The 25,761-nt window shown below is 40.6% G+C and overlaps 1 protein-coding gene across 2 annotated transcripts in view; it reads right to left on the bottom strand.

Annotated features, from left to right (window-relative positions):
- Positions 1-772: 772 nt before the first annotated feature.
- Positions 773-25,761, bottom strand: part of LOC128685975 (nucleoprotein TPR-like) — a 243,857-nt gene continuing 218,868 nt past the window's right edge. For both annotated transcript variants that reach the window (XM_070083193.1, XM_070083194.1), the window contains exons 39-40: positions 1,824-2,039; positions 773-1,342 (exon numbers count right to left, since the gene is read on the bottom strand). In XM_070083193.1, coding sequence (XP_069939294.1) covers positions 1,170-1,342; positions 1,824-2,039 — 389 coding nt within the window. In that variant the 3' untranslated portion in view covers positions 773-1,169. The remainder of the gene's footprint in view (positions 1,343-1,823; positions 2,040-25,761) is intronic.

The raw sequence follows: 25,761 nt of genomic DNA, 5'->3' as shown, positions 1-25,761 counted from the left end.
CTAGGGGTAGGGGGAGGGGAAAATACTGATGCAGTAATTTATATTTAAATAATAATAATAATAATAATCATATAATAAAATTAAGCACTAAACCTGAAAGAGGATATATAATTAAAGGTTCATAATGTGTACTTCAATCCAGACAAGGATAGAATGTTCATTTGGTGGCAGAGGGAGATTATGACAGAATTTTTTCCCATTTGTTTTTTACCAATTACAATTTATTTTTAGTATATATCTGTTTAGTGCCTATATGATATGCTCATAATTTTTTGTTATAAGTAAATTGGATTTTTCCCCTCCCTCCAATTTTGTATTATATAGAAATTATGAATGAATTGTGATTTTTTTTTCAACAAATTTCATGTCTTTTTTATGACTAATTGGTGCATGTGTGGAAAGGCCTTTTTTTTTTTTTTGTAAACATTAGTCCAGAAATGTGGAATCTGCAGTCTCAGAACAAATTGCTATGTTTTATATTAGATCCACTTTAAGCAAATTCAACATATGTACCATGGAAGAGGAATGTAATTATCACAAAGCAAAGAAGACTTGTATTCTCAAGCTTACATAATTGAGCACCCAGAAATAAAAATTACAATTCCTAAGACATGAACCTAATATACATATTTAAAATGGTTAAAGGAACATACCAAAATTAAAAATTCAACTCAACATAAATACAATGTAGTGTTCTGAGCTTTATAAATAAAGCTCTCAGAATTTCTCAATAATATGAAAATAAGATATGTATCTTAAAATGTAAACCATTCTCCTGTATACATTACTAAATTTAAAAAGAGAAACTTCTGTTTTTCTTTTTGGACTACCTTGCCTTGGTGGGATATGGCCCATTTGTTGAAAGAAAGATCTTAAAATGTGCCTGGTTACATTAACATTTACTAAAATTGAAAAAAAAAAATTAATGAAAAGTTCAGTAATGACATGTGCAACTGCAAACTGTCTGCATTTTGAAAATATTTAATGAAATGTTTTTTCAGGCTACCTCCAGATTACAAAACCTTTGAAACTATTTCGAAGTCTAACTGCAAGCAATACATTCATTGCAATATAACATGTCTGCTCTCTTAAATTAATTATGAGAAATCAATCTTAAGCACTATATACAATCAACCTGTAACTTCGTGATGAAAAAATTTACTCAAACATTACATGGGAGAACCTCGTGGAAAAGTTCCAGGGCGGGATCTTCTGGCACGTTGGGGTCCACCACGCATAAGAGATGGTGCATGCATCATAGGATTGATACTAAATCCTCTGCCACCTTGGGCTGGGGATCTTAGAAATCCCCTTCCTCCACGATGCATATGGAAGCCACGACCTATGATGGAAGCAAAATCCATTACCTCTAACATGTACAATATAAGTGTAACCACAATGCAAACTACTAAAAAAATTAGTAAGGAAAGAAAAGAAATATGTTCTACATATGTCACATACAAAAAAAAAGAAAAAGTTACAGTATCATGGCTGGTACAGTTCACCAAAAACCCACACTTCCTTCAGCCCCTACTGTATGGTCTTTTGGTCTTCTCTACTTTTCTCACCCTAGATATGACTTTAAAATGGTCCGGGATGGACCAACACGTCAAGGCATTGGTTTAAGCCGGTGGGAGAATTTTAGCCGCCTCACATAGGCCAGTAGGCCTGTTGCAGTGTTCCTTCTTTCTTATGTTCTTAAAAGGTTCTTCTCCTGAGTGCAAGGTTTTTTGGTGAAGCGTGACGTAATAATTACAATCTTAGTTTGCAATCACTACTTTATATTTTTAGAGCTTTCTCAAACAAACATCAAATCAACTTACCCCGCCGATTTCTTTGAGGTGAATCATCCCAAGTAATGGGGGTAATTCTGCGCTGTTGTGAAGAAGATGGTAGAGAGCTTGGTGTAGAGGAAGGAACACTGGAAACATCTTGAGCTGGTTGACTACTACTATCACTCCCAACTCGTTCCTCAGCTTCACTTGCCTGTCTGTCAGCTTCTGCCTCTTCTCCTTCATCCTCTTCATCCAAATCAATCACTGTAAATTGCCAAACTTGTGTGTTTTCTTCTTATAAATAAAATGAGTTACTCTAATTACCAACCCAGAGATGGTTTGGGCAATCACTGCCTTCAAAGTCCAGTTAATTTTTAATTTAAATGAGAATTTAAGCAGTAGAAAAAATATATAAAAAACAAAGTAGACAGCAGTGACAGGAAAGTCACTAGGACATGAGAGAAGCATATGTAACTATTACCTACATGCAAGCTTGTGTATATTTTGAATATGAAAAATCACTTTGTTTCAATATATCATGGAATTACCCAGATAACTGCAATCAAATCTCTGTCTCAGATTTTCGCTTGGCCGACTTCATGGGACTGAAAAATTACCTGGGTGGGCTAAATTGGGATGTCCTGACTATGGGTCAGGTAGGTGATCTTGGTTACCAATATGACGTTTTTCAGAGCATAGTTCTAGCTGCCCAGACAACTTTTGTTCCGAGTAGGGAAATTAGATCTAACAAAAATGATGCCAAATGGATGAACAATAGATTAAAACATCTCACTGGTCAAAGGAGAGGCATATATAGGCATATCAAAAGAGGGGATGGGCAGTTAAGAAATCAATATATTCAATTAAAGAGAGAAATAATGAAAGGAATAAGAAAAGCAAAAAGGGATTATGAGGCTAAGGTCGCAAGGGACTCAAAGACTAACCCAAAAGGGTTCTTTCAGGTATACAGAAGTAAGATTTGGGACAAGATTGGCCCACTTAAGATTAACTCTGGTCAGATCACTGACAGTGATAAGGATGTGTGTGAAATTCTCAATACCTACTTCCTCTCAGTTTTCACCCAGGAAAATACTAGCGATATTCCTGAACTAATGGATTATGTAGAACAGGATAATAAACTATGTACGATTGCGGTAACTAGTGACATGGTCCTCAGACAAATAGAGAAACTAAAACCTAACAAATCCCCAGGCCCTGATGAACTGTTTGCAAGGGTGTTAAAGGAATGTAAAGAGGAACTTAGCATACCTTTGGCTAATCTTTTTAACATATCACTACAAACTGGCATAGTGCCTGATAAGTAGAAAATGGCAAATGTAATATCCATTTACAAGGCAGGTGACAGGTCCTTGGCTTCGAACTATAGACCAATAAGCCTTACCTCCATAGTGGGAAAATTTATGGAATCAATAATTGCCGAAGCAATTCGTAGCCATCTTGATAGGCACAGATTGATTAATAAATCTCAACACGGGTTTACAAAGGGGTGTTCCTGTCTTATGAATTCACTAACTTTTTTCACTAAGGTGTTTGAGGAGGTAGATCATGGTAATGAATATGATATTGTGTATATGAACTTCAGTAAGGCTTTCGATAGAGTTCCACATCAGGGGCTATTGAGGAAACTTAGGGCACACGGAATAGGGGGAGAAATTTTTCCTGGGTAGAGGCATGGCTGACAAATAGGAAGCAGAGAGTTTGCATAAATGGGGAGAAATCAGAATGGGGGCACGTCACAAGCGGTGTTCCTCAGTTGTTCACAATTTACATAAACGACATAGATGAGGGAATAAATAGTGGCATAAGCAAGTTTTCTGATGACACCAAAATAGGCCGTCCAATTCATTCTAATGAGGACACTAGAGCACTCCAGGATGATTTTAATAGACTGATGCAATGGTCGGAGAAGTGGCAGATGCAGTTTAATACTGACAAATGCAAAGTTCTAAATGTTGGACAGTTAAATAACCATGCCACATATAAACTAAATAATGTAGATCTTAATACTACTGATGGGGAAAAGGATTTAGGAGTTCTGGTTAGCAGTAATCTAAAACCAAGACAACAGTGCATTAGTGTTCGCAATAAAGCTAACAGAATTCTTTGCTTCATATCTAGAAGTATATATAACAGAAGTCCTCAGGTTGTTCTTCAACTCTATATATCCTTGGTTAGGCCTCATTTAGACTATGCTGCTCAGTTCTGGTCACCGTATTACAGAATGGATATAAATGCTCTGGAAAACGTACAGAGGAGGATTACAAAAATGATCGTATGTATCAGAAATCTTCCATATGAGGATAGACTGAGGGCCCTGAATCTGCACTCTCTCGAAAGGCGTAGAATTAGGAGGTATATGATCGAAGTGTATAAATGGAAAACAGGAATAAATAAAGGGGATGTAAATAGCGTACTGAAAATTTCCAGCCAAGACAGGACTCGCAGCAATGGTTTCAAGTTGGAAAAATTCAGATTCAGGAAGGATATAGGAAAGCACTGGTTTGGTAATAGAGTCATGGATGAGTGGAACAAACTCCCGAGCACAGTTATTCAGACTAAAACGTTGTGTAGTTTTAAAAATATGTTAGATAAATACATGAGTGGGTGTGGGTGGGTGTGAGTTGGACCTGACTAGCTTGTGCTGCTGGGTCTGGTTCCGTGCTCCATCCTTGAGTGGAAGTGACCAGACTGGGTGGGCCATTGGGCTAATCCGGGGAGGGTGGGTCATTGGGCTAATCCGGGGAGGGTGGGTCATTGGGCTAATCCGGGGAGGGTGGGTCATTGGGCTAATCCGGGGAGGGGCATGGACCTGCTCCGCATGGATCAGTAGGCCTGTTGCAGTGTTCCTTCTTTCTTATGTTCTTAAGGATATGTGCTTAAAATTCCCTTAAAACGTTGTCATTATTAATATTTTTACTAGGTTTCTGCCTGTCAGCAATTCTGCTTTTAAAGAATTTCAATAGTGAATAATCTACTACTATTTCTCAACAACCAGTGCCTTCTCACTGGATACTGGTTACATTTTTAGTCTCTGTTTCTCTTTCACTTGTATTTTTTTCTTTTAACTGTCTATCTCCTATTTTTTTTATCTTAAATATCTTTATACATGCTTTCTCAATGTAGGTATATGGCAGATATACTTTACTAGTGACTGCCCCGACAGCACAGAGAACACTATGTGAAGACCTCAGGTGCCACTTCAAAAAATTTTTACACTAAAGCCAAAGAAATGTCTGGAGATCATTCAAAATAAGGCTGCCTTATCAGGGAAAGGGAAATCCCTAGAAGAAACAAACCATAAAAGATGTAAATATCTGCAAGATTACTCATATGCAGATGTAGTAAAATATCAAAAACAAATTTATCACTGCTAAAAACCATACGAGGAAAAATTGATTGGCTCCACTCACCCTGATTTGCTGATAATTACAAAAATTTAGGGCTTCATCAATATTGTATGACATAACAATCAAATCAGTCACTATAGATACACGATAATCTTTGTGCAATTATTATGTACTTGGTCTCGTCAGATAAATTTGATTTTTTAATCACTAATGTTTTAATACATGACTTGCTTTTTACTACCAGTTCTGATTATACAGTACAGTATATGAAATGTGTTGAATATGTCTTATATCCAGAACATAATACAGTATAATGATTTATTCCTAAACATATACTCATATTAAATACAGTGGACCCCCGCATAACGATTACCTCCGAATGTGACCAATTATGTAAGTGTATTTATGTAAGTGCGTTTGTACGTGTATGTTTGGGGGTCCGAAATGGACTAATCTACTTCACAATATTTCTTATGGGAACAAATTCGGTCAGTACTGGCACCTGAACATACTTCTGGAGTGAAAAAATATCGTTAACCGGGGGTCCACTGTATTATAAATTGAACTGATATTAATTCATCACTAAAAGTTAACAGCACACAATATGAGCCATACAGAAAATATCGTTTACCATTTATATTATTCCCACAAATCCAAACTATATGTTGTTCCCTGTCGATTGCCTAGTCAATCATGGTGCTAATGCTAGCAGCCCACAGACCAACAATAGCCATCACGGCTTGACTGATCAGGCACATGCAGCAGATAGTGGTTCAGTTCCCTTTTGGGAACTGAACCACTATCTGCATGGTAATCTGCTGGTAAAAAGATGAATAGCTATGAACTAAAAATACTGACTATGTTGACACTAAGCTTTCTATTCTCTGAACTCTCACTGCAGTAAGATATGGTGTGCAGATTGGGAACCTGAGCCTCAGTTATTTTCCTTGTATACTATATTATCAGATACAGTATCTCTCTCTCTCTCCACAGTTTCAGAGATTATACTTACAGTGCTTTGAGGAATTCTAAGTAGTTTATAGGTTTTATTGATTCTATGCAAGTAACAGACTTCTGTATATTTTCCAGCTGATCTCTCCTGCCTTGAAAAGCACTGTGAACATTCAACAGTATTTGAGACTTGAGAATACAGTAGATACAAGTAGTACTGTGCTGCCAATGATGTGACTTCTCTAATTTTGAAGGTTCTGAAATCTACCTTGTCATTTTCCTGATTTTTGATGCATTTGCCTTACTGAGTTTTCTAACCCTAAGGTCACCTGATATTATTTATTAAATAGGTACAGTATCCCCAAAGAGGGTACATTTTAGCAATTGACAGAATTTTTTTTTTCCTCCTCCTCCAAGGTTTTTGTTTATAATTTGAGAATGCTTCATCATGCAACTATTGGCATGTGTAGGTGCTCTGTGGTCAATTTTATACAGACCATTCCCAAACATAATTTGAGAAAGTTACTTCTGATCAGAATTGCACCTTTAACACTAGTGTAGTCTACTTGGGAAGAGGTGGGGATTGTTACTGGAGTGTGCAAGTGCTAACTGGGCAATCTTTTAAAATGGTGTGGGATTTTTTCTGTGAAATAATTTGAGTATGCATCTTCTGAATGCCTAGTTTTTAACAGCTGATGCATCTAATGAATAAAAACTGTATAGATGCAAATTTGCCCATTTACTATTATTGTTAATAAACTTGGGATCACTAGATTCTGAACAATACCTGAAGGCCTCTTCTGATAGCTTCAAACCTTCAGCAAATGTGGGCTTTGCTGAAGAGAGAAGGAACACTGCAACAGGCCTACTGGCCTATGCGAGGAAGCTCCATTTCTCCCATCGGCTTAAGCCAATGCCTTGACCTAGTGAGGTCAGACACGTCACTTAACCCTTTGAGGGTTTTGGTCGTACTAGTACGTCTTACGCGTAGGGGTTTTCGACGTACTAGTACGCATAAATTCTAGCGGCCTCAAATCTCGCACGAAAAGGCTGGTAGGCCTAGGTGTGAGAGAATGGGTCTCCGTGGTCGGTGTGCGCGGTAGAAAAAAAATCTGGGACCCAGTGGTGCATTGTGGGAATGCCCTCTTAGTAAACAATGTCCACCATGCCTCGCAGTAAGAAGGTCCTCACTCCTCGGCGAATTGGGACACTTTTGTTCCCCAGTGACAGTTCTAATAGTGATGGAAGTGCCAGTGAAGATGAGTTTCGTGGTTTTAGTGAGGTTTTGACCGAAACTAATGACCATAATATCGGTAATAGTGAGGAAAACCCAGACGACCCTCAGCCTTCCACCTCTGGTGCTGGGCCCTCTTGTTCACATTCAGTTGTTCCAGAACCGAAGAGGAAACTTCTATTTTCCCAAATCCCAGACTCAGATGAGAGCATGGGTGATGATAGTGATAGTGAATATGAACTACAAGCTCTTCAAACTAGTTCCAGTAGTGATAGTGAAGTGCAATATTCCCCAGTGAAGCGTCAGTATATACGACGATATATGCGCTCTGGTAGTGTGCCATATGTTATACCAAGGGGAAGGAGTGTATCTCGGAGTACATCCCGTGGCTGTACAACAGGAACAGACAGTGAAAATGACGAAGATACTGTTGTAATTGGGATGGAAAATGTGCGTGGTGGTAGTGGTGCTGGCGGTGAGGCACCAGCAGTGGGCCATGCTGCCACCCACGCTGCCACCCACGCCGCTGCCTCAGCTGATCTAGAACAAAGGCCACCATCCCCCACTCGCCCACCACACCAGCCTCCACAACCACAACCTCCACAACCACAACCACCTGTCATTGTCCAGTACCCACCAGCAGACCACACCTGGGATTGGCAGGAAGCTGTCAATTTTGTTCCAAATCCCCACCAGTTTGATGACAGCCAAAGTGGAATACGGCCATCTTGTGCACTTGGGAACAATGCCACTGAACTGGAATGTTTCGAGTTATTCTTTGACGAACCACTGATGAAAAGTATTGTCATGGAAAGCAACACATACTACGAGTACACCATGGCAAACACATTACTTTCACCAAAATCACGTCTACACCGGTGGAAGGAGGCAACTGTGGCTGAGATGTATCTTTTCTTTGCCACAATAATGCTTATGCCACATGTGTATAAGCACAAAGTGAAATCATACTGGTCAACAGACCCCCTGATTGCAACACCAGGTTTCAGTGATATAATGCCAGTGAATCGATTTGTGCTAATGTTACGTATGCTTCACTTCTCAGATAAAACCAGGCCTGACAGAACTGACAGGTTATATAAGATTAGGAATGTGTTTGTGTATCTGAAACAAATTCAGTACACATTTTTATCCCTTCAGGAAGCTTGTAATTGATGAGTCTTTGATTCTGTTCAAAGGAAGACTCTCTTTCAAGCAGTACATACCAAGCAAGAGGAAACGCTTTGGTATAAAGTTGTTTGTGCTTTGTGATTGTTACAGTGGTCTGGTATTGGATATATTGTGTACACTGGAAGTTATACATTGCAAAATACCAGGAAGTTATTGGGCATCTCAGGTGATGTGGTTCGAACAATGATAGAACCATACCTTGGTAAGGGGCATATATTATATACAGATAACTGGTACAAAGCCCCTCACTCAGTGATTTTTTGTGAGTGAACATGACAGATGTGTGTGGCACAGTGCGTGCAAATCGGAAACATATGCCCAAGTTTGACGCTGGCACTCGTAGAGGTGAGGTGCAGGCGTTTGCTGCCAATGACATCATGGCATTTCGGTGGCATGACAAACGAGATGTCACACTGTTGTCATCAATTCTCCCTAATGAAATGGCAGACAGTGGCAGGCAGCATAGAGAGAGAAATGAACCCATTCTAAAACCTGCAGCTGTGATTGATTACACCTTCAACATGCGTTCAGTGGACAAATGTGACATGCAGATTGGGTTTGCTGATTGTGTTTGCAAGAGTTATAAGTGGTACATCAAACTGTTTTTCCATCTTCTGGACATTTCCATGCTCAATGCTTATAATATGTATAAGATGAGCACCAGAAACAAACCATAGTACGGCGAATTCTGTTTGTCTGTCATCAGACAAATAGTATTCAAGTACCAAGGAACAGCACCTGCAATTGACTGCCCACCAAATTATCAACAACTACCTGCTCGTCTGAAGCATGGTGATCACTTCCTGGTAAAACTGCCTGCTACTGCTTTCAAGAAAAAGGCTCAGAAGAGGTGTTACGTCTGTGCACATACAAAAAAATGCACACAACAACGCAGAGACACTCGTTTTATGTGTGAGGAGTGTAAAACTCCACTGTGCATGACACCATGTTTCAAAGACTTCCACAGGCTGCAGAACTTCTAGAAACATTCCCTGTGACTGTATATGTGTATATAAAATATAGAAAAATAGTAATAAACAACATTTCATATCGTTTGTTTGTGTAAATATTTTCTGTAAACAAAATAATGACAACAGTGTTTATGCCCTTATTGTGTAGTATTGAAAAAGAAATAACTTACAAAATACTGATCATGTTGGCCTCAGAGGCCATAAAAGTTACTCAGAAAAAGAAAAATTGAAAAATAATTGAAAATAGTACATAAAAAAGTAAATAAAAAAATACCGGGTGACGGCAGTCGGCGATGTTACCAGATGTTGTTCAATTTTGGCAAATTTCACGCCTCCATATCTTGGTAAGTATTGACGTTAAAATTTTTTTGTTTAGCCTATAATGTTTAGAAAAAAAACTCTATTTTTTCATAAGAAAAAATAATTTTTTTTTTTTTGAAATTTGGCTGACCCTGAGAACGAGTTTCGGAGAGGGCCTTTCGACCCTCAAAGGGTTAAGGGACGAGCAGTGCATCCGGCCTAGTAGCACAAGCTAGTCAGGTCCAACTCACACCCACTCATGTATTTATCCAACCTATTTTTAAAACTACACAACGTCTATGATGGTACTCGTGAGTTTGTTCCACTCATCCACAACTCTATTAAAAAACCAGTGCTTTCCTATATCCTTCCTGAATATGAATTTTTCCAACTTGAAACCATTGCTGTGAGTCCTGTCTTGGCTGGAAATTTTCAGCACACTATTTACATCCCCTTTATTTATTCCTGTTTTCCATTTATACACCTCGATCATATCCACCCTAATTCTACGCCTTTTTAGAGAGTGCAGATTCAGGGCCCTGAGTATCTTCATAGGGAAGATTTCTGATACATGGGATCAACTTTATCCTCCTCCTCTGTAGGTTTTTCAGTGCATTTATATTCATTCTGTAATACGGTGACCAAAACTGTGCAGCATAATCTAAATGAGGCCTAACCAAAGATATATAAAGTTGAAAAACAACCTGAGGTCTTATATTATTTATACCTCTTGCTATGAAGCCAAGGATTTTGTTAGCTTTATTGCAAACACTAATGCACTGTTGTCTTGGTTTTAGATTATTACTAATCAGAACTCCTAAATCCTTTTCGCAATCCGTAATACTAAGATCTACATTATTTAGTTTATATGTGGCATGGTTATTTTCCTGTTCAGCATTTAGAGCTTTGCATTTGTCTATATTAAACTGCATCTGCCACTTCTCCGACCATTGCATCAGTCTATTCATATCATCCTGGAGTGCTCTAATGTCCTCATTAGAATGAATTGGATGGCCTATTTTGGTGTCATCAGCAAATTTGCTTATGTCGCTATTTATTCCCTCATCTATGTCGTTTATGTAGATTGTGAACAAAATGGGGCCCAACACTGACCCCTGTGGAACACTGCTTGTGATGTGCCCCCATTCTGATTTCTCCCCATTTATGCAAACTCTCTGCTGTCTATTCATTAACCATGCCTCAACCCAGGAAAAAATTTCTCCTCCTATTCCGTGCGCCTTTAAGTTTCCTCAGTAGCCTCTGATGTGGAACTCTATCGAAAGCCTTACTGAAGTCGATATACACAATATCATATTCAATACCGTGATCTACCTCCTCAAATACCTAAGCGAAGAAAGTTATTAAATTTGTAAGACAGGAATGCCCCTTTGTAAAACTGTGCTGAGATTCATTAATCAATTTATGTCTTTCGAGATGGCTACGAATTGCTTCGAAGCTAAGGACCTGTCACCTGCCTTGTAAATAGGTATTACATTTGCCATTTTCCACTTGTCAGGTACTATGCCAGTTTGTAGTGAAATGTTGAAAAGATTAGCCACACACTTCTTTGTGTGTCATCAGGAGCTGTGAAATGTTGCAAGGGAGCAACCAAAGCAGGGAGAGGGGTCTCAGAGTAGTGTAGGTGTCACCGGCCATGGTTACCCTTAGACTGGGTTAGTGGTCGGTGCTAACCCCACCCTACCATCATCCCCCTTCTCCCCATATGGGGTAGGAGGGTTTCTGAGATGTCAAGTATGAAATTATAAAATTGGTGACGCCCGACCAGTGTCTACACACCAAAACTTCAAACCACGTCAGTTGTGATGGTTACATAACGCCTGTAGCTGTTAATGTACCATACAGTGACAAGCACACAAGATAACGTAAGGAGAGGTTAAAGGGTATTAGTAGAATTTAGATCATAGAAATATTATCATATAGGCATAGAAGATCCCCATGTATGGCATATTAACCGACACTGAGAAAAATAGTAGACAATATTTAGGAAGAGATACTTCTGAGTACATCGGTAGAACATTCGAGTACCTCAGAGCAGGACATTTAAACTGACAAAGAGCACATTGTATTCCTTTCTTTCATTATCTGAAAGAAAGGAAAACATCTATAATACAAAGAATACTATAATTTAATTTCAAGTCTTACAATATGATCATCAGAATTGTAAGCTTTGGAAAATTAGAAAGCATAAATGGATTCCTGTCTCTTATGCAAATTATTTCTCCCCCAACAGCACGAAGCTCAGTCTAAAAGGTTGCACAGTAATTTGGAGAAACATACCTGAACCTGATGTAAAAGATACAAGCACACCAGCAAGGAATTTAGGTTGTTTAAGCTTCATAGCTTTAAAAGTTAATAAACAAAGTTTAAATCCATTTTCATACTTGACATTTCAGAAACCCTCCTACCCCATATGGGGAGAAGGGGGATGATGGTAGGGTGGGGTTGGTACCGACCACTAGCCCAGTCTAAGGGTGACACCTACCTGGAGTTTACCTGGAGAGAGTTCCGGGGGTCAACGCCCCCGCGGCCCGGTCTGTGACCAGGCCTCAAATGTTACAACACGATCATCAGAATTGTAAGCTTTGGAAAATTAGAAAGCATAAATGGATTTCTCTCTTATGCAAATTATTTCTCCCCCAACAGCACGAAGCTCAGTCTAAAAGGTTCCACAGTGATTTGGAGAAACATACCTGAGCCTGATGTAAAAGATACAAGCACACCAGCAAGGAACTTGGGTTGTTTAAGCTTTATAGCTTTAAATGTTAATAAAAATAGTTTAAATCCATTTTTTACCTTGATTGGGAGCCAATGTAGCTCATACAAGTAGGAACTAGTTTGAACTCAAGCTGCATGATTCAATACAAACCCTTTTAAGCAAGTAATTTACCTAATTACTTGCTTAAAACTGCAAAAATCAATTTAAAAAAAAAACAAATGCATGAATAAGAACCAATATACTCTTCCAATCATGATACTTTCTGACTTCATAGATATTGTAATTATGAAAATTGCAAGATTTAAAAATCTAGCTGGTATGTCCAATAAATGACAATGCAAAATCCAGGTAAACACCAAGATCCTTTGCTGATCATACAGGCTACAACCTGACAGTACCACAATCAAAGAGCCAAAAGTCTTCATTCTGAATTCCCCTGAGATTTGCCTAGTAAATCAAAATCTTTGTCTTGCTCCCATTTAACTTCAATTTTCTATTTGTACTCCAAATCTGAACATTCAAAATCAGGATATAAACTTGTGTATCATCAACATGTGAGGGTAAGCCACTAACATAAAACAGTAAACAAAACTGGTTCAAGAACAGACCCCCTGAGGAACACCATAGGCCAAAGAAGATGACTCAGATATTTTATCATTGGCTACTACTTAATATGATTGACCAGTGACATGATTTCATTAATGATAAAACAGTATCCGCAAGATCAGTACCAAAGAGATCACCTATCATTAATCTACGATCATCAGTGTCAAATGCAGCCGAGGGGGCTAACAAAATTAACAGTGATGCATTTCCTGAACAAGTGTTTAGTATTAAATACAGGGTATCTCAAATTTCGGCCTTAATTCGTTCCAGAAGGCTGTTTGAGTGCCATTACCAAATAAATTTGTTCCCATAAGGAATAATGTAAATTAGATTAGTCCGTTTCAGACCCCCAAAAATACACTTATGAAAGCACTTACAAAAATACACTTACATAATTGTTCGAGTTGGGAGCTGTTTGAAATTCAAGGTACCACTGTAATTATAAACTTTGTATAAAGCTGTCTCAGTTTAATGAAATGGTCTATATGCAAACTAAACACATGGTACAACATTACTTCGCTCCAGAAAAGAAAACAAAGGATTAAGAATGACATGTTTAATCATTTAGAAAGGAATGTAAGATATGAAATAGGACATTAGTTTGTGTTTTCTGAATCGGGGTAAGTTTTCTTGAGAGGACAAACCATGGCCCTCCTTTACTGACTGGAAAACATCCACTTTGAAAACAATGATTAATCAACACTTATTAAAGGAACAGCATTTTCATATGCAGGCAAAAAATGATTAATCAACACTTATAAAAGGAGCAGCACTTTCATATGCAAGCAAGATCTTTAAAACACTAATAGGATCAAATGCACAATATGTTTTATTAGAACCCCTAATATAACCCAGAATCCTCTCCTCGCCAACTAAAGCACACTGAGAAAAGGTAACCTGTGGTATACTTCGAGCTAGAACAGTCACAGAGAAATCTGCACTCAAGTTGAATCCAAACCCCCAACGAACATTCTGTTTTCTGAGCAAAATAATAAGAGAAGGCCAAGGCCAACTGCGTAGAAAATCAAAGGTAGGCAGAGCAGGTCTGGATATCCAGCCAGGTAAGACAGTCAAATGGGTAAATAGAAACCCCTGATCACCATGACAAGATTAAATATTTTCTTGTAGCATTCCACCTTACGAGCCAACCTCCTCATAGCTGTTCTACTGGCTTCTACATAATCAGTGTGTGATTCAGGCATATGCAATATATACCACTGACACTGCACTCCTATGGAATCTATGTAACTGAGCAACAGAGGAATTGCACCAAGGGGCAAAAATCATGTGATCAAAGGGCAGAGTCATGAAGGGAAAAGAGCGAAGCCAACTACTAAGCGAAGCCAGCTAAAAACCGCAAATCAATATTGAATAATAGAGCAGTTTCTAAATACTACACAAAATATTGGTTAATCTATGGAAAAAATTGAGCTTCCATTATTGGTTTATATTGCGTGACACCTTTTACAAGTTCGACAGGTGACCCCTACACCGTAACAGTATAGATTTTATTATAATCAAAAAAGAAGCGCTAAGCCACAAGGGCTATACAGCGCTGCAGGGTAGGGAAGGAAGCGAGGGAATTGGATGGCAGAAGGGAGGGGGGATGATCAGCAGGTTACAGAAAACAGCGGGGCAGGGGATAGTACGGGGGTAGAGGGTAGCAAGAGATTGAAGTAGAAAGGGCTGAAAGTATCAGAATTTGTGAAGTCAGTCAGTCGTTGTCAAAAAGTCAATGAGAGAGTCCGGATGAAAGGTGGGTCCATCAGCGAGAAGGGAAGGTAAAGAGAGAGCAGCGGAGCGAAGACGACGACAGAGGTAAATTCTGCGTGCTCGTTGATAAAGTGGGCAGTCCAACAGAATGTGGCTGACTGATAATGGAGCTTGGCAATTCTCACAGAGAGGAGCAAGACGCCTCTCCATGAGATATCCATGAGTAAGACGAGTATGGCCAATGCGAAGACGGGAGAGAGTAGTCTCCCAACCTCGACACTGGTGATAAGAAGACGGCCAGTAACCTATACTCGGTTCAATAGACTGAAGTTTGTTGCCGAGCATAGTAGACCAACGTTGTTGCCAACGGGTGTGAAGGTGGGAAGATATTACAGCAAAATAGTCCGTAAATGGAATACCTCTATAAGAAACTGGTAGGTCATGTACTGCTGACCGCGCAGCAGTGTCTGCCTGTTCATTGCCCTGTACGTCAACATGACCAGGGACCCAACAAAAAACAATATTTTTATGCTTGGTAAAGATGCGGCATAGCCAAAGTTGGATACGGAGGACTAAGGGGTGAGGTGTATCAAATTTTTGTATAGCCTGTAAAGCACTAAGGGAGTCTGAGACAACCACAAATGATGACACAGGCATAGATGCAATACGGATAAGTGCTGTAAGGCTGGCATATAATTCAGCAGTAAAAATACTAGCCGAAGATAGTAAATGCCCTTGTACGACGCTGTCCGGAAACACTGCTGCGAATCCTATGCCGTCAGAAGACTTAGAGCCATCTGTGTACACAGCAATGGCATGAGAATGAGAGTGAAAGTGGTCAAGAAAAAGAGAGCAGGAAGCGACCGTAGACAGTTGGGCTTTCGAGCAAGGGAGGGAGAAAGAACAGACTCGAACAGCTGGAACTTCCCAGGGGGGTAGGGAAAAGTGAGATGCTACATGTACATAGAAAGGTGGTAGTTGAAGAGAAGACAAGAGCGAATGAAGGCGAAGAGAGAAGGGACGGAGTAAACAGGGGCGGCGAACAAATAAAGAATGTCTACTAATATCAGTGACCATTCTATAAATGGAAGGATTGCGGAGATCATGAGAGCGTACATTGTAGCGCAGGCAATGGGCATCACGGCGATCGGATAAGGATGGAATGTTCGCTTCTGCATAGAGGCTTTCGACAGGGGAAGAGCGAAAAGCACCAAGGCATAAACGTAATCCTTGGTGATGAATGGGGTTAAGGCTAGAGAGAGTAGCAGGAGATGCCGCTGAATAGATCTGGTCACCATAATCAAGTTTCGATAAAATAAGGGTGGAATGCAGGCGAAGGAGGGTTCGACGATCAGCTCCCCACGAAAGATGAGCAAGGGTTTTAAGAAGGTTCAGCCGGCTGTGACAAGTTGCCTTCAGAGAGGTAATGTGAGGTTTCCAGGATAACCTACGATCAAAGAGGAGGCCCAGAAACTTGACTGTATCACGTTCAGGGATACGGGAGCCATAGAGGTACAAAGGATGATCGGAGATGACAGAGCGTCTAGTGAAAGTGATTTGGTGGGTTTTAGTGCTGGAAAATTTAAACCCACGTGTGGTGGCCCAATTGGAAACACGGTCGACTGCATGTTGGAGAGAAACTGTAAGGAGGTGACAGTCAGCGCCTGCACAGGCAATAGCGAAGTCATCAACATAGAGTGATGACCAAATATTTGATGGAAGACTAGAGGCCAAATCATTAATAGCAAGGAGAAAAAGTGTTGTGCTCAGAACACATCCCTGGGGGACACCTTCAGCTTGGATAAAGTCCGGGGAGAGCACATTATTAACCCGAACACGGAAATGCCTGTCAGTTAAAAAGTTCTTAAGGAAGGATGGTAGATTGCCTCGAAGGCCTAAGGAGTGGGCTTGGGCTAAAATATTATACCTCCAAGTTGTGTCATATGCCTTCTCAAGGTCAAAAAATATGGCAATAACTGAGTGGTTATTCGCAAAGGCATTACGAACATACGTATCCAAGCGTAGTAAGGGGTCTATGGTAGAACGTCCCTTACGAAAGCCATATTGACGAGTGGAGAGACTGTTGTGTGTCTCTAAATACCACACTAAACGTCTATTTACTAGGCGTTCCATTACTTTGCAAACTGCACTGGTAAGAGCAATGGGACGATAGTGGGAGGTTTCATGTCCTGTAGTGCCTGGTTTGCGGAAAGGGAGAACAATGGCGGATTTCCACAGCTGTGGAAGAACTCCTTGTGACCAAATAAGATTGTAAAGGCGTAATAGGACTGCAAGGGCTGACTGATGTAAATGTTGTAGCATACGAATATGAATGTCGTCGGGCCCAGCTGCCGATGATCGACAAGCTGAGAGTGTTGCCTCCAGTTCTTGAAGTGTAAAAGGCACATTATACTGTTCTTCTCTGAGAGAAGAAAAGTCCAAGGGTGCTAACTCTCTGGCAGACTTTGAGGAAAGAAATGAGGGGCATAGATGGAGTCCCTGAGAAATACGGACCAGATGATTGCCAATTTCATTGGCAACATCTAGTGGGTTTGCTATATCAACACCGGCAACCCGCAGAACAGGAGCCGGGTCAGGAGAATATTTACCACTCAGTTTTCGTACTTTTTTCCAGACTGCACTCATAGAGGAAGCAGAGGTGATGGTGGAGACATAATCTCGCCAGCAAGTGCGTTTAGCGTCACGGATGACACGGCGAGCGATCGCACGCTTCTGTTTAAAATCAAGGAGTCGCTCTGTGGTTCTATTGTTCCGGTACCTGCCCCATGCAGCGCGTTTCAAATGTACTGCACGAGCACAAGCAGGAGACCACCAAGGCACGCATTTCTGAGAATGGCTGCCCGAAGTTTGGGGTATAGAATGAGAAGCTGCGGTGAAAACGGAGGACGAGAAGAGGTGTAAAAGCTCATCGATGGAGGACGAAGAAGGAACCTCTTTAAAAACAGTTAGGTGTGAGTAAAGGTTCCAATTTGCCCGATTAAATTGCCAGCGTGGGGTGCGAAGAGGTGGCGAATATGAAGGGGAAGTAAGAATGATTGGGAAATGATCACTGTCATGTAAGTCCGGGAGAAAAGACCAAGTGAAGTCTAATGCGGCGGAGGAAGAGCAGACTGAGAGATCGATGCAAGAGAGAGTATGAATCCGAGGATCAAAATGGGTGTGAGTACCTGTATTTAAAACATGGAGGGGGTGGGTGGCAAGAAAAGCCTCTAACTGAATTCCACGGGAATCACAGTGAGACCCCCCCAGAGGAAATGGTGGGCATTAAAATCACCAAGTAACAGAATCGGTGGCGGTAATGACGAAACAAGGAAGGCAAAATCCGGAATAGATAATGCCCGAGAAGGAGAGAGATATAAAGAACAGAGCGTATACCACCTATGTAAGTGGATACGGGCTGCTGTGTAATGCAGCGAAGTATGAACAAATAGCTGATGGTACGGAATATCAGTGCAGTGCAGAGAAGAAGGGCACTTTCATTAAAGGTCCCATCAGGAAAAGGATCTGAAGAATACAATAAATTATAGCCTGAGATGTGAGAAATAACAGCAGAGTGTAATTTTGGTTCCTGTAAGCAAACACCAACAGGGGCAAACTGGGAGAGTAACATCTGAAGCTCACCCCGATTACCCCTGAGGCCGCGTATATTCCACTGTAAATAGGCCATGATTGGCAATAATAAAGATACTTGAAATCTGCAGGTAAGGGTTCCTACGGACTAGAAGGGTTAGAAAAGTCCACATGCGGAGGCAGTGGAAAATGTTCAAGCAGCGAAGGAACGGTGCGCTGTGAAGAAAGGAGTTGCGCAGATGGAGCAGAGGAGAGAGAAAGAGCGGAAGGTGGATCAGTGTCCATTGATGGTTTGGTCTCTGCAATATATTCAGAGATTGCTTCAAGTGTTTCGGAATTCAGAGATGTCGTATGGGAGACAATATTGGGAATGGTAGGGGGAGGATGAGTAAAGATTGGAACTGTATTGGACTGTACCAAGGTAGGGGGGGGGGGCGAAAGGGTGGAGGGAACTGGAGAAGCGTGGCAGGGGACAGAAGCGGCAGGAACCTGGGAGGTGGCAGAAGAGGAAGAAACTTGGGAGGGAACAGGGGAGGAAGGTACATTACGAGGAGGGTGAACCTCTGCACTTGTAACTGAGCCAGTGAGAGGGGAAGAACTAGGGACAGAGACAGGGAGGGTAAAATGAGGAGGTGGAAGATGGGTAGGAGGTGTTACCGGACCTTTTTTTGACTTTTGAGAAGTAGAGGGACGATTGGGAGCAGGTGTCGTACGAGGTCTCGTCGATACTGAGGCTTGTGAGAGAGAACTCGAAGAAGCGAGATTAGACTGAGGCGTTGAAGTAGGGACGTCTGAGCCGAGGACAGCAAAAGGATTAGATACAGGAGTGATTATGGGAGAGGTAACCACAGAGGTGGGTGTAGAAGATGGGATACCAGAAGTGGGGGGACGTTTTGAAACACGGGAATAAGAAACACGTGGGAGTCTCCCTTGGAGGCGGAGATGAGAAACTGCCATGGCATAAGGGAGACCTTCTGTCTCTTTGAGGCAACGGATTTCCCGCTCGTTTAAATAGACCTGACAACGGTGAGAGTACGAAGGGTGAGCCTCATGACAGTTAAGGCAAGAGGGAGATCGATTGCAAGACGTATTAGAATGGTCATCGGCACCACAGACTGGGCATTCGGCGATAGATCTGCAATATTTCGCTGGATGGCCAAATCGCCAGCAATTTCTACACTGTTGTGGTGTAGGGATCACCTTTCGAACTTGTAACCGATGTCCTGCTATATAAACTGAGGATGGGAGTTCTCGGCTGTCAAAAGTTAAACGAGCCACATTGCTAGGGTATCGTCTCCGCCCACGGGCAGGAAGAACGTAAGTGTCTACCTTGAGGATTGGGAGATCTTGGAGTTCCAGCTGTTCTAGAATGTCAGTGCCACATGTCTGGAAATTTTGTTGAACTATGGTATGGGGCAGAATGACGGTACCACTACAAGAATTGAGGGAATGATGTTTTTCAAGAGTGACAGGAACAGTATCGATATGGGAAAGACGAGAGAGCTCATGAGCCTGGGTAGCATTCTGTACGGTAATGATGCGCGTACCGCTCTTAAGAGCATGAAAAGAAATATCTTTACCAACATGGCGTAGGAGTGCCTTGCCAATACTATGGTCAGAAAGATAGGCAGTAGAGGAAGTTGGTCGTAAAGTGAAGAATTTAGTCCACTGTTCAGTCTGAAACTGAGCGTGGAAAGGTAGTGAAGGACGTGTCGATCGTTTCTGAGAAGAACGAGAAGGTGGAGAAGTATCATCAGCAGGTAATTGTCGTTGGCGTTTAGGCGTGGGACCAGAGTTGGTCCGACGTGGAACGGGTCGGCGATTTGAAAATTGCCGCACCGTAGAGGGAGAGGCCGGAAGCATAGTCAGAGGAGAGCGAAGGTCCGATAAATCGAAGGAGTCAGTCGAGGCCTCAGTACCTGAAGCGGGTGAGGAAACAGCACCGGCAATAGGTACAGAGGCATGAGGAATGTCTGAAGAGTGGTCCAAAGACGAGGCGGGGTCAGAACGGGGTGCGGTATCAAGAAGGGGCCCGGGGGTACCAGGTTCATGGACTAGGGCTGCCATGGTTAGGTTACTTCTTTCTTTTTGTTTTTAAGAAAAAAAAAAGAAAAAAGAAAATAAAAATAAAAAAAAAGAAAAAAAAAAAGAGGGGGGACCGGGGAGGGATAGGTCCTAGGAGGAATGAAAGGGCCAGAAATCTCCCTCCGCGCCCAAGAGGACCTCAGCACCGCAAGTAGCGCAGATGCAGCATGGAACCCGTGCCATACCCTACCCATCATGCTAGTCAACTAACAATCCGGGATAGCAACCTCACATCTGCCGAGCTACCTCGGTGGACAAAAGAGAGGGCGGCCGGATATCCGCCACAAAGCATACCTCCTTCGGCCACCACCCCCGGAATCCGAAAGGTGGCTTCCAGAGATACACTCGTCGCCCGAAAGACACCCAAAGCTACTCCGGGATACCGGAGAGGGATCGGGACATCCCCAGGCGATCCAGATTCCATGGCAAACTATGCCACCGCTAAGAACCTCAACGGAATGGGATGGACCCCGGTATCCTTTCCTCTACCTAGGAACTAGCGCGCCTGTGGGAGAAATCCCAAAGGACAAAAAGAGGAAGGGCAAAAGGGAGGGGTGGGGAGGGGGAGGAGGAAAGGAAAAAGGGGAGGATGGGATAGGGGAGGGGAGATTGGGGGGTAATTAGGTTCGGTCTGAGGAAGAAGACCGATAGGTCTAATTCCTCAGACCAAGAGCCTCTTCACCACGCCAAGGAGCCCCCTTGAAGAGGCGTAACAGTATAGAAATTGCTGGCGTTTTGGCCATCCGGCGAAATATTCCAGGTCCAGTCTCAAGCATGACTCTTTATGGATGTATAAATCCTATCCAAGGCATCTCTCACCATCACACTAACCTGTTCTAGATCAAGATTTCTTTAATTATGAAAAGACAGTAAGTGTTCACATAAAGGTGGACTGAAATATCAAGACGAAATAATAACACAGTTATGAAGAGTTATTACGTTAACATCTTTAATCACTGAAGACCTGGTAGCAGACAGAGCCAAGTCCAATATATGGCCACCAATGTGGGTGGGTGGGTGATAGAACATTATTCTCAAAATTACTTCAATCTATTAGCTCCAGGAACTTACATGAATAGGGTTTCTGTTGCCAAAAATCAATGCAATACCACTGGTCAACAATGGTTTCAGTTTACATTTTTAAAACATGTGTCTAATTAATTCTGGGATGCTGAATTCAAATCTGAACTTAGTTTTGCTCCAACACATAGTGTCCGTGAAATAGAACTTCATGGCAAACAATTTTAATATGTAGCCATCATGGAAACAAGCTTTGACATTGTGAAGGCCAACCTCAAACCCACTACACTTATTTCAAGAAAGGTAAGGTTTAATTTCCCAATTTTGCAGAACAAATGGGTTTGATAATTATAATGATAATTTTATTTCCAATCATTATACAAAAGTGAGAACTTATTTAAGTTGCTCATACTTCGTGCCTGAGAAAATTCACCATCCGTACAATAGAAAAAAATGACAAAAAATAAAGGCGTGTGTAGTGAGTAGTGCAAACTGTTGTGGAGAGAACTGTAGAGGTGTCAATACACCTAAATAATACAAAAATGTTACTGAATATCAGGATCAAGAAGAAAAGAAAAGTGCTCAGATAAAGCAGAAAGCCCTAATGTACTGCAAAACTGTATGAGAAATTTAGTAGAGTTTTCACAAATGTGTTGTGCAATCAGCTTCATAACAGGTTTATTGGTGAGAGTGCATCAGCTGATCCTGGTTGCCACAGTAAATTTTCTGTTGACTTTGTGCAATTTATTTCTCAGAATGGCTGCACTACCCTCCAAGTGTTTAACCCTTTCAGGGTCGAGAGGCCCTCTCCTAAACTTATTCTCACGGTCGAAAATTGCTGGCACTAAAATAACATTTCCTCTGTTCATTAGCCATGTCCACAGGCCCCTCTTACATTTCTTTTGCTTTCCACTTTGAATTTTTATTCTCACAAAAAATAGAAGATTTACTGTTATACAGACTACTGCATTAGCGTCGAAATGGCATAAATAATATCAGCGCACTTGTGAAAGAATATTAGACTCACCAGTTTACATGTATTGGACGCGAGGCATGATTTGTTAACTTCTGAACTTTGGCAAAAATCAAACATTTCTGCTACTTTGAGCTCAATTTCAAGGTACTTTTCATTGTAAAACCAATCAAAATCATCTCAATTTCTGTAATATGTCTTCCATTCTATAAAATGAGACCAGGAAAACTAGAATACAAGCCTAAATACCATACAAAAATACAGTGCAAAGTCTCTGTTTTAAACCAAAAACACGGTGAAAGTTTTTTTTCTCATTATGCACTGTGTGCTGCAGGATTCTTTTTATACTGTGCACACTGACCACATAGACCCATTCTTTCAAATGTAGGCCTACCAACTTTCTCTCGCTAGATTTGAAGGTGCTAAAATTTACGTGTACTAGTGCGTAAAACGTACTAGTAGTATGTCGGAAACCTTGAAAGGGTTAAGATAAGGTTTTCTTGAAAGTAGATGCTGTTACAAACATTCGTTAACAAGTAAAAAAATGTAACTACTTTCAAAGCATCTAAAAAATGCTGAAAATATGTAGGCGACTAACTTTGTGTTGGAAAATGGCTTAACAGAGGAGTGTCCAGTTCAATCCTAATAATAATAAATAAATAAATAAAGAGCCAAAAAGTAGGTTAAAAATATGCACTAACTAGAGGCAAGTCAACAAAATAGCAGTACAGGTTGACCATCAGTAATCCGGCATCCTAGGGACCCGTAGGGCGCTGGATTAGTGATTTTGCCGGATTACAGAGTAGTTAGGTTAGAATACACTGAACCCAAGGGCAATATGTATGCATCAGCAATTTCACCCACTTTATGCCCTATTTTTGGCCTATTCCATTGTTCCAGCCTACCAAACTCATAGCTATTTTGCTAGTATTCTTTGTATTTTGTCGACTGAGTACAAGAAATCACCCATTTACCTATTTCAACTACCCAATAGTGGTCAGAAATCAGTAATTTGGCCAATTTCACACAAATGTCAAGAGATGCCAATTTCAAAATTGGATCCAGAATAAACAATGCAGACATTCCTGGCACTAAAATAACATATGCTCTGTTCATTAGTCACGTCTCCAGGCCCCTCTTATATTACACTTGCTGTCCATTTTGAATTTTTATTCGCACAAAAAATAGAAGATTTACTGTTATGCAGACTACTGCATTATTGTAATAATTGTATAAATAATATCAACCCATTCATGACTGCGTATTAGATCAGAAAGTTGGACACGTATTGGACAGTGGCGTCATTTGTTTACACTTGAACATTGGCAAAAATCAAACATTTCCACTACTTTGAGCATGAAACCAATCAAAAATTTATCTATTTCTGTAATAAATATACCATTCTATCAAATGAGAAAAAAAAAAAAAGAGAGAGAGAATAAAACCATACAAAAATACACAGCAAAGTTGGTTTTACACCAAAAGCACGGTCGCCATTTTTTCTCATTATGCACTGCGTGCTAGAGGATTTTTTTTATATAGTGCACACTCACTACACAGACCTATTCTTTCATATGTAGGCCTAAATTTACCAGTTACAGCTTATCTGAGTGAGCTGAGCTCATGGCGACTGACAGTGGCTTCAAAGTAACCTTAACTTTAATGGACAATGTATGGCATATGTGCTTTACACAATGAGAAGAATTTCTTTTATTCATTGGAACCATGGCTAGGGCTAAAAGTGAGCAGGTTATAACAATAAATGGAGAAAAAGAAATTAGAATGACTTATGCAGCAGGTAGTGCCATGAAACAGTAGTGGCAAGTTAGTGTGGCGACCCCGGAAATCTGAAATTATGCTAGTTGAAATTAGTGCCAGATTACTGATGGAACCAAATTACCGAGTGCTGGATTAGTGATGGCCAACCTGTACCTAATGCCTACTTTCTTTCCATACATGGAGACTGTGACAAACTTTGTCAGTAATGACAGGTTGATGCTAGTAACATTGTAGTTGGTGCAGCATTATTGAAGGCTTCAGGAGGCTGTGTACTTTGCCTGGTATCTTTCTTCTCAGCTAAACTTCAGAAATACCAACATTTTTCAACAACAGAGAAAGAGGTGTTGGCCTTGATACTGGCAATGGAAACTTTCAAATTTACTTTATCTGCTCTGCCTACTATAAGAGTCTACAGCAACCATGATCTGTTAATATTTGTGAGTATGCAAAACAAAAATATCTGTTTGATGAGATGGGTATATTGCATCTTTCAGGGAAGGACATAATAGCTGATGCCCTCTCCTGAAGTCAAGCTTAGTTAGCTAGGTATAGGATTAATTTTGTAAATAGGTACAGTATATTGCATTGATGCCTAAGTGGCTCATTTAATCATTAGTTTTCAATGTATGAAAGATCAACATTAAGAAGACTGAGTAATCAAGCTCTCTTTTTCACTATGGATTTTTTAAAAGCATATTATACTGCTATCAGTCATGGCTTGTTTGCTCTACTGTCCATTGTGTCCCCTTTTGGTAGTGTTTGAATGGAGATGACACACTATTTTACATCCACAATATTTTTTATCTGCTATCAAGCACTAACCATTAAAAAGCAGGACCCCAGCTATATAACAGTGCTCTGGAAGTGGGGGTGCTGAGTATGCTTAGTATGATTTCTATTGACTTTATTAGCCATGGATTATAGCACAACCTGGTACTGGAGGTCTATTAGAGAAGTACTACTGAGGACACTGTATCTACATAAACACAAAAACCACAGCGACCCACCTCAACCCAGTAGGTCCACAACCTCTCTACATAGTTTCATGTCAACAAGCAAAAAGAACTACTGTATTAGAATATTTAAAAGAATTTTTTTTTGGCAAATTTGGAGGTACTGCATTTGGAACATAACACTATTTTATAACTAAGAATTCTTCGCTTCACACAAAAGTATTTTTCATAATGCACTGATTTACAGGATCTTATCCCCTGCATTGTAAGAGGGTCACTGTACTTCATTTTTTCCATATCAAAGCAGCTGGAATTTGTCACTATTAATATTATGGTGTTAGCCTTTGCCCATTGGAAAACTTAATACTTTTTACAGCCTTCCATAAGACAAGTTTACTTTGGTAATCCAGTAGTTGGTTTGTGAATTTTTTACACATTCCAGGCCTATGCAGAATTCTGTTTACCAGCAGGTCTGGGCTTTAAAATGTCAAACATTCCATATTTTGATTACAGTGGA

Source organism: Cherax quadricarinatus, chromosome 9 (assembly GCF_038502225.1).
Source record: "Cherax quadricarinatus isolate ZL_2023a chromosome 9, ASM3850222v1, whole genome shotgun sequence".
NCBI lineage: Eukaryota > Metazoa > Arthropoda > Malacostraca > Decapoda > Parastacidae > Cherax > Cherax quadricarinatus.
The sequence above is the reverse complement of the archived record's forward strand: the minus strand, read 5'-3'. Positions and strand labels throughout refer to the sequence as shown.